The 9,755-nt window shown below is 30.7% G+C and overlaps 1 protein-coding gene across 1 annotated transcript; it reads right to left on the reverse strand.

Moving 5' to 3' along the window:
* Positions 1-3,536: 3,536 nt before the first annotated feature.
* Positions 3,537-6,152, reverse strand: LOC131599671 (pectinesterase/pectinesterase inhibitor-like). The gene is made up of 2 exons (XM_058871953.1): positions 4,939-6,152; positions 3,537-4,855 (listed from the first exon to the last, which is right to left on the reverse strand). Exons 1-2 carry the CDS (start codon positions 5,951-5,953, stop codon positions 3,759-3,761), a joined length of 2,112 nt encoding a protein of 703 aa, XP_058727936.1. The 5' UTR covers positions 5,954-6,152; the 3' UTR covers positions 3,537-3,758.
* Between the last annotated feature and the right edge of the window lie 3,603 nt (positions 6,153-9,755).

Raw genomic sequence — 9,755 nt, forward strand, 5'->3', positions numbered from 1 at the left:
GAGGCGCGAGTTAAAGTCAGAGGTGATGGCGCGTCGCACCCCTTATCCTTAAAAATCATAAGATATGTTTAACTTTAGATCAAAAGGTAGTTAATTTAACACACGAAAATACTACTAATTCACTCCTTACACCTACCTCTCACAAGCCTATAAATAGAGGTGTCAAACCTTCATTTGAAACATTGAATTCATTCGATTCAAAAGGATTGGATCACATTAGGTGGGATTTAATGTGGTTCCTTAGTGAACTAGGTTTTCACCATAAATCACAATAAGAGAGAATAGGAGAGTACGATCAAGGGCGGGAGCGTTGTCTGATGAATTGTCAATAGGTACTTTTCAACTTCCTTATTATAGGGCTTGATTGTAAAGTTACAATGAGTAAGTGTAGCTAATTTTATATTTTGTTGGGGTTAGATGTAGTTGTCATACTACTTATGTTTTGATCTCGACCATGACGTCTATGTAAATCTTTTTAAGTTTTAATATTGATGGATTCTTTGTTCTTAATGTTTGTTTTAAAAACATGCATGTTTTCATGGTATGACTTGTTATTCGAAAGGTACTGGTTATTGCTAGATCCAAGTCTATAATCTATTGGATTCTAAAGTTTAAACATAAATTTAGGTTTAATATTCGCATGAATAATGTTGACGTATTGGTTAATAGGCAGAGAGATTGTTTATTAAATAATACGATTGATCTCAATTGTTGACTCATAAATAATTTGGGATGAGAGCATCAAGCGATAATATTAATAACTGATTAGAATTGCATATTATTGGTCAAGGATGCTACATAAAAACAGTTCAATGAAGTCTAACCCCAACAAATTTTCTTACTTTTTAAACGCCGAAAGTTTATTTTCTATTATTTTTCAATTCAAGTATTCACAAACAATCAATCTTCTGATAAACCAAATTCAAAGTAATATAAATTATTGAACAGTTTTTGAAACATAACCAGTCCCCGTGAAAATGATAAAACTGCACTTGCTATTTGCATTGCAACACGCTTTTTCCATCAAGTTGTGGAATTGGTTACAACCCATCATCAACCATATGATTGACCATAATGTTATCTATATGTGAAATTGGTTACAAGCCATCATAAACCATATGATTGACCTCAGTGTTCTCTATCTTAGATGTTTGCAAAAGAGGATGGAGTCCACAATGCTCCATAATCATCTGTGAAACACTCATAAGCCCCTTTTATATCATATATGGAATTGCAGAAATGGAATTAGATTCATTGGTCAACACTTCACTCGCAAATCAATCATCTCCAAAATCATTGTCTAAGTCTAGGGGTGGCAAAATGGATGGATTGGATGAATATGGAATGAATTGTTAATGGATGAATCAAACCAATCCATTAATCCATTACCAATCCACTAAACTCTCTTAATAAAAATCCAATCCAATCCATCCATTCAAAATAAATATTTCTAATGGATGGATATCCATCCATTCAAAATAAATAATTTAAAAATTCTTAATTATTTTTTAAATTTTATAAAAAATAAATAAATTTCACAATAAAAAATTTAAATATTCTTAATTATTTTTTAAATTTCATAAAAAAAATATTTCACAAATTTTTTTAATATTCTTAATTAGTTTTTAAATTTCATAAAAAAAATTAAAATTTCACAATTTTTTTTAATATTCTTAATTATTTTTTAAATTTCATAAAAAAATATAAATTTCACAATTTTTTTAATATTCTTAATTATTTTTAAAATTTCTTTAAAAAAAATTTCACAGAAATTAAACATTGTTAATTATTTTTTAAATTTCATAAAAAAATTTAAATTTCACAAATAAAAATAAATGTATCTAATTATTTTTAAATTTCGCAAAAAATAATTTATACATTCTTAATTGTAAAAAAACACACTTTATATATATATATATATATATATATATGAAGGTCTATTTTAGCAACATGCACCTTAAGGTGCATTTAACCATTTTGTAGTTAAAGCTTGCTAAAATAGACCTTCATAAAAACAAGTGGGTCTATTGTAGCAAAACCATATATATATATATATATATATATATATATATATATATATATATATATATATATATATATATATATATATATATATATATATATATATATATATATATATATATATATATATATAAAACAAATCTTTTAAGTAAATGGGAAAATGCATTGTTCTAAGAAGTAAATTAGACATACACTAGTGTGAAATGACATAATTTTTGTCTTAATAAATTAATGTTAATAAGTTTAGAAAAAGTGATACAAAATTAATACAAATCTTTGGATTCCAATTACACCAAGTTCTTGAATTACATAGAGTAGTAGCTACATATCCCAAGTTGGTACAAGTTAAATTTAAGTTGCATAAAATCCTTAAGCTACATGAGAATTCCAATTGAATAGAGCCACTCAATTTCTTCATATTTCCACCTCTTCTTTGCATGCCAAAACTTTTCTCATCATTGCTCATCTTTAGGTTAAAGAACCCGCCATAAAGCAAAACAAGACATAAATCATAACACTCCCCCACAATTCAGCCGTGACATAGAACAAACAAAAATTCCAAATTCTCAGTACTGCATCCTCTAGCAGTAACAACAAGAACACCTTTTGTGTCTCTTAGAATTGTGTAATTGAATAATATACAAAAGAACATCATCCCAAGAGGTTTAATCTCAAACTTCTTAACAACGAAACTTAATACGAAAACGAGTATTGTCGGATAATTTGTACGTCTGAATCACACCAAATAATCTTTCATATCTAAATTAAAATATAACTTCATAAATTAGTTACTAATTTACTAATGAAATTGCATTCTAAGACACCTATCTCAAGTTTAACATAGTTTGAATTTGTTTTGCGTAACTAATCATTCATGGGGTTTTCATAAAATACTACTCCATCCGTCTCATAATAAGTGTCGCATTTGATAAAATTATTTGTTCCAAAATAAGTGTCACTTTAAGTTTCCAATGCAATTTTAAATTTTATCTTCTAATTATACCCTCAAATTAATACTCTTAATTTATTATTCTCTCACTTTACATTTATGATCATTCAAATACACCAATAATAAACAGGGATAATTTTGTAAAAACACTATTCTCTCTCTTTCATTTATCACATTTTCTTAATCTTTGTGAAATATCTAACTATGACATATATTATGGGACGGAGGGAGTATATGTTTACCTTTGAAGTAGAAAACGCGAAAAATAGATGCAACAGTCACCGAAGAGAAATCTTGAAAAGCTAAAGCGAGAATATCCAGCAGAAGAGACAACAATTAAGAATACAAAATGTTGAGTTGCGATGCTGATTTGAATTTGCTATGTTGAGATGAATTGAGATTGTAGCACCGAAACATTGAGTTGAATTGCGATTGTAGCACCAAAATGTTGAGTTGAATTGCTAGCTAAATGGTTTCATCAAGAAATTCGGAAAATACGAAATTAAGGTTCTTTGTTTGGAGAGAACGCGATTCATGAAGTTTGGGGAAGAAGAAATTTGGAAACAAGAAATTGAATCTGAGATGTTTTTTTAAGTTCAGTAAGTTTATAAGCTATTACTATTGAGGTAACAAACATCTAAAGTGTAAGAATCGTAACAATATATTCACAAATTATTTCCTGCATCTCTATTATTATACTTTATTGCTATACTTTTAATCTATCTTGTAAGAGGAAAAATCCCATGGATATGCTCTGGCTTTAACTTAACTTTAAAGAGACTTAAGATCACTCAGGAGCAGAAGCTCCGGTAGAAGATTCAGAAGGCGCAGAATCTGCAGCAGGCGTGGAAGATTCAGAAGGCGCAGAATCTGCAGCAGGCGTGGAAGACGTAGAAGGCGCAGGAGCTGCAGAAGGCTTGGAAGACTTAGAAGGCGCAGAAGCTTTGGTAGAAGACTCGGAAGGCGCAGGAGCTACAGAAGGCGTGGCAGACGTAGAAGGCACAGAAGCTTTGGTAGAAGACTCGGAAGGCGCAGGAGCTGCAGAAGGCGTGGCAGACGTAGAAGGCGCAGAAGCTTTGGTAGAAGACTCGGAAGGCGCAGGAGCTGCAGAAGGCGTGGCAGACGTAGAAGGCGCAGAAGCTGCAGAAGCTGGAGAAGGCGTGGCTTCAGCAGCGGGACCGCCGTTCATAGGTCCAAGTGAACAAGGTGTCCCAGAATTTGTCATCCAAGTATTACCTGAACCAGCAGCCTCAAAGAATTTACCAGGGTAAAAAGCAGCAGCCTCAGCAGCAGTAATAGTCTTAACATTAGGCCATTTAACTCTCGCTTTCGTGTCAGCACCAGGACCTTTGTTATTATACTCAAAATAAGTACATGTGTCGGTAAATGCGTCTCCCTCCCATGGTTGGTAGCCTTCAGGGAGAAAGATGTCATCTATGATTGAATCCAAGATCACAACTCTGGAGAATGGTTTCCATGGCCTTCCTAGGAAAGATACTTTGGGTGAAATCGATGCTAATCCAGGTTCGCCTGAGAAGTGACAACTTTGGAAAACAAGCGCAGTTTTGCTGGACTCGGTGAGTCTTCCACCAGCTGTTGCTAAATTGACTTGGCCTTTTAATGGTTTTCTAACTATAATTTTGCAGTTTTGGAAAACTGCAAAAGGGTCGCCGAAGATGAAGTCGATTGTACCAGAGATGCTACAATCGCGGAAGAACTGGCGCAAGTTTGTGCAGAAGAGAGTGTCTTGGTTACCATCTATTTGACAGTTGTGGAATACTGCCATGTCTCCTGAAACTCTGAGTGCTACTGCTTGGTGTTTCTCTGGTCCTGCTGTATTTTCAATGCCTATATCCTTCCCCACGAAGTTTGCGCCATTTACAGCTGCCATGCATGTAAAATTTAATCAAATAACTATACATTGCTCTAATTTGAACCAAATGCATTTAACAATATATTGCACTTACCGACGGTTGCGCTGTCGTAAGTTAGGACGCCATCGACAAAGTTGAGGCTACCTGTGAATTTCGTCTTTGTAGGACCATCACCCATGATGGTAACATAATCCATCTTCGGAGGAATATTAACAACCTCTTTATAAACACCAGCCTTAACATAAATTACAAAAGGTTTTGCATTATTCGCCGGAACCGTCTTAATAGCTTCGGCGACGGTTTTAAACTGTCCACTACCATCTTGCGCCACAACAGCATCTGGCTTAACACTTGGACCAGCGAGCAGACGTCTCTGTCCCTCGCTAACCCAAGTTGGAAAACCATCGACAAGTTTTTCCGATTCATCAGATAAAAGCCTCCTATTAGCATTATTCGGACCTTGTCCGAAATCCTTAAGTATTCCAGAAACAGAATTCATCATGTCAATAGCCTTATTAGTTAGACTTATAGAAGTGCTCAAAACCTGAGCCATTCTCTGACTAGCTTTTGTGTCTGCTTTCTCAAAACTATCCAAACATGTTTGTTGATCCGAAAGCGTCGCAGTTATCCAAACTTGCAGATCGAAAACAAATTCACCTAACCTATTGAAATCAAATCTGTCCAATATACCATCAGATTTGGTAAGCCTATCAGCAGCCTTGCCCAACACTTCATTGCAAATTCGCATAGCTTGTCTCGTCAAGTTGTCTTTTACCAACTCATTAAAAAGAGCTGAATTGTTTATGTTTTTCATTAACTCTCCTCTCTCTTCATCGAACATACCTTTCATCCGATCTTTCATGTTTATTACTTTGCCAAATGCTCGTCCGAGATTCGTGTTGCATTTATCTGGATCTGAAATGCAAAGCATATTAATGTCTCTTTGTGTGGTAAAGATTTTTCCATTCTCTTCTGCAGAGCCGCTGCGCTTTAAACTGACCCCGACCGTGCCAATCACTGCAACAAGAAGAATGGAAGATATACCAAGAATTGCAAATCTTTTCTTTTGGTTCTGGCCACGGTTAACGTTATCACAGGTTCCTTCCATATTTATTCCTATAAAACTATACAAATTTTTTTCTCTTTTTTCCTAGTAGTGTTTTTGAAATGTCTTGTAAGGTTAGATCTATGTTCTCCACTTGTGATTTTGATTCTTTGTAAACACAAGCCTTGAGTTTATTTTACCAAAAAACGTTCCCTTGTTAAACGGATAACATTAGCAGAAATTTTGTAATTCACCCATTTTGGCATTTCATTGATGAGTGATGATCATAACATGCAAAGATTTGAGGATGTTATTCAAATGTTAAGTCTAGTAAAGTTTATAAAATAGATGTTCAACCGTGCACTGCGCTAATATGTTTCTTTTTTTCTTTCTAGTTTTATAAGGATTATCATTAGATTTGTCCATTAAATATATGTATTTATTTTACCATAGACATTCTATTAGCCATGTAAAGATGACAATTGGAATAAGTTAAATTCTTGGCTATCCTTAGTGAAGCTTGGGTTAATTTAACGTGTACTAATAAAATTTTGTCACGTAATTAAAATTTAATCAATTTTAAATTAAAAAAAATCTATTATATATATTAAAACATAATTCTAAGTTTTATGCCACATAATATATTCATCCCAAATCGTATGCCACATAATATATTTATCCCAAATCGTATGCCACATAATATATTTTTGCCATGTCATAAAATTTCCAGTGTGGCATGACTAGTTTTAGTTTGTTTCTCATTGAAACTTCTAAACCATTCTCCTCACCATTTGCTTTATCGATCAACAAATTTAATTAATGTATTAAGCTATTTTATTCCATTAATTATTTATTAATATATATGCTTAATGTATTAAATATTTTTATTCCTGTAACTATTCATCTCTCCAACTTTCTTCCAATTAACATGGGAACATTCAGTTACATATCCATCAATTAATTTAATTAATGTAATAAATAATTTTATTTCACTAACCATTTATTAATTAATGTGATTAATAAATTAAATGTTTTTGTCCACTAATCATCCCTCTCTCCCTCTCTCCCACTTTTATACCAATTGATAAAATTTTAACCATATAAGATTGACTTGTCATTAAGATACATCTCCAAATTTATAGACCTTTTCATTATCCAACATCACAAATAATTTTTCATATACAACACTAACACCCATTTTTCTCCTTTTCTCTCTCTTACTCATATATGACATATTTTTTACTAGACATGTGTCATTCTCATCCTCCATTATACCCTCTATTTCATTGTCTATTACAACCTAGTAACAAATCCAGATATTTGCACGAATTCTGGTACGGAACGCACATTTGTTTCAGATGGAAAAAATAATAATTAAATATATAATTAATAAAAAAATATTTTGATAAGTAACATGTCCCGTTAATAATCAATATTTTGATCAATAATTTATGTTCCCGTGTACAAATATTAGTTTGATCAATAACTTCATGTTACCGTGTACATTAAAAAATATTTTGATCACTAACTTCATGTTCCGTTAATAATCAATATTTTGATCAATAATTTTATGTCCCGTAAATAATCACTATTTTGATCAATAACTTCATGTTCTCGTGTACAAAAGATTTAGTAAAACATAATCTTATTTTTACATCACATTTTATACACTAAAATCATAAATTTTCTAATATATTATTTTCTTTTTAAAATCCAAAATTGTAAAAAATATTTATTAAAAATGATTTATTATAAAATTATTAACTTAAATGATAATGTTGGCTAAGTTTATTATGTCACAAAATTTATTGGCCTTAAAATCACTTACTACCAAACTCATTAAATGTCTATTTATGATAGTGAATGATAAAAAATTTAAAAACAATAAGTAATTGTAGAAGGTAAAGTAAACCGTTTTAAGTATTAAAACAAATATTTTAATTATTCCCCTCATAAATTGTAGAAGGTAAAGTAATAAAAATATTTAAATTTAATTAATTAAAATATTTTAATTAGAAATATTGAGTATGAGATTAGAGAAAGTTGTATGGGGTTGAGTATGTGTGTTACCCGTGCTTTTACACGGGTACTGGTCCATGTATCCGTGCTCATTATTTTCTAATTTTTATACGACTTTGAAATTTTAGATAAATTAATTAAAAATTCATTATTTAAATTATTGAGTTAAAAATATTTTAATTTTTTTATAATAACGCCATTTAAATAATCATTTAGAACATGTAATTTAAATTTTTTTCAAAAGTAAATATTAAAATTGATAGTAAAATATTAAATGTATTAATATTTTAAAGAAGGTTTTTTGTTGGTTGCCTTGAAAAAATGATGGGTAAATTACCCATAGTGATGTGTCATAACGTTAAAAAAATTATATTTATTTTTAATAATGATTACTAATATTTTTTAATTTTTTCTTATTGATATATTTTTGAAAAGATTTTTATCTCCTTCCTTCCCATTACTTCATCTTCATCCCTAGTTCTTATTTTATCGCTCCCCCTTTTGTTGTTGTCTTCCTTTTTCTTTTCTTTTTTTACAATTTGGGATATATTATTTATTTCTCTAAAATTGATGTGGAAAAAAGAACAATTCCAATCACGCTAGCAGAAAAAACCATTCTGGGTGTGTTCGAAATTGAATTCTGTTTGGGATAAATTCTTGCCGGCGAATTATCTTCAATTATTTCTCAATCTGAAACTGATATTGGCAATTCTTTAATTATCAATTTTTTATTTTCAATTGGATGATTTGATAGGAAGAAATGTTATATGTGATGACTGAGGAGTTTGCTTATTGTATGGGAATATATACCTAGGTATTAAAAGTGGATATCTCTTCAAATTCAAGATAAATAATGCAGTATAATTACTATAACAGAATGATATAATGACACTAAATCCTACATATACACTGTAATTTTATACTTTAAAGTCTACTTTGTCTTTTTGTTTTAATTATATTTACTGTATTGGGATTTGTGCCATAGTTGAAATAAATTTGAATACATACGGTGTAATTGATACAGTGTTATAATTGTAGTGTAAATATAGCACATCTCTTACTATAAATTATTTAATTTTTAAAATCGTAGATAAATTATTATAAAACAATTCTGCTAATTCTGCTATTTAACGGTATCTTCAAATTCTGCAGATAATTAATGGTATCTTCAAATACTGTAGAGAATTTTAATAACTGATAACATAATTTCTCTTCAAATTCAATTAGTATTTATCTTACTAGATCTCATTCATCTTTTTAACATGACTTGCCGCTGCATAAAGACATGCGGTAACCTAAGCAATTCTGCCGCCGCACAATTATTTCACTAATGGCTTAGTCAAATTTTTTCTCGGAGTTTACCAGAAAACCCCCTTTTCACCTCTCCCTTGATTTTATTTAAAATTTCACACAAGTTTGTGTTGATTTTTTATTGTGTTTCAGATTACTTTTGTAATTTTTCTTCAAGTCTGAAAATTTAGAAATTGAAAAATTATGAACTGAAAAATAGTCAAGTGATTGAAGGGTAACACTGACCCACTATTGCGTTAGACATAATGGTCATGCGCTTAAATTCCATTTGAACAAGTTGTGTTTTGCTTTGATAATTTTATAATGCTGCAAATATTTACAAACGTAAGTTGTATATATTATATAAATATTCAATCTTGTAATTGATACTTATATTATGCTTGCATTATGTTCAGGAGTCTATAAGCCACGAGATGAATGACGAAACCCATTATAGTTCGATATCAAATAGTAGATATAATGTAACGCCCGTAAATGTGTTTTTCTGATTAATTGTGATGTTTGCTACATTTTCCTAATTTTACCGTTTCCGAGT

The sequence above is a fragment of the Vicia villosa genome, linkage group LG4 (genome assembly GCF_029867415.1).
Source record: "Vicia villosa cultivar HV-30 ecotype Madison, WI linkage group LG4, Vvil1.0, whole genome shotgun sequence".
NCBI lineage: Eukaryota > Viridiplantae > Streptophyta > Magnoliopsida > Fabales > Fabaceae > Vicia > Vicia villosa.

Coding starts and splice junctions, on each gene's coding strand:
- LOC131599671 (XM_058871953.1), bottom strand. CDS start 5,953: ATGGAAGGAACCTGTGATAACGTTAACCGTGGCCAGAACCAAAAGAAA. Junction 4,856..4,938: donor TTACGACAGCGCAACCGTCG/GTAAGTGCAATA, acceptor CATGCATGGCAG/CTGTAAATGGCGCAAACTTC.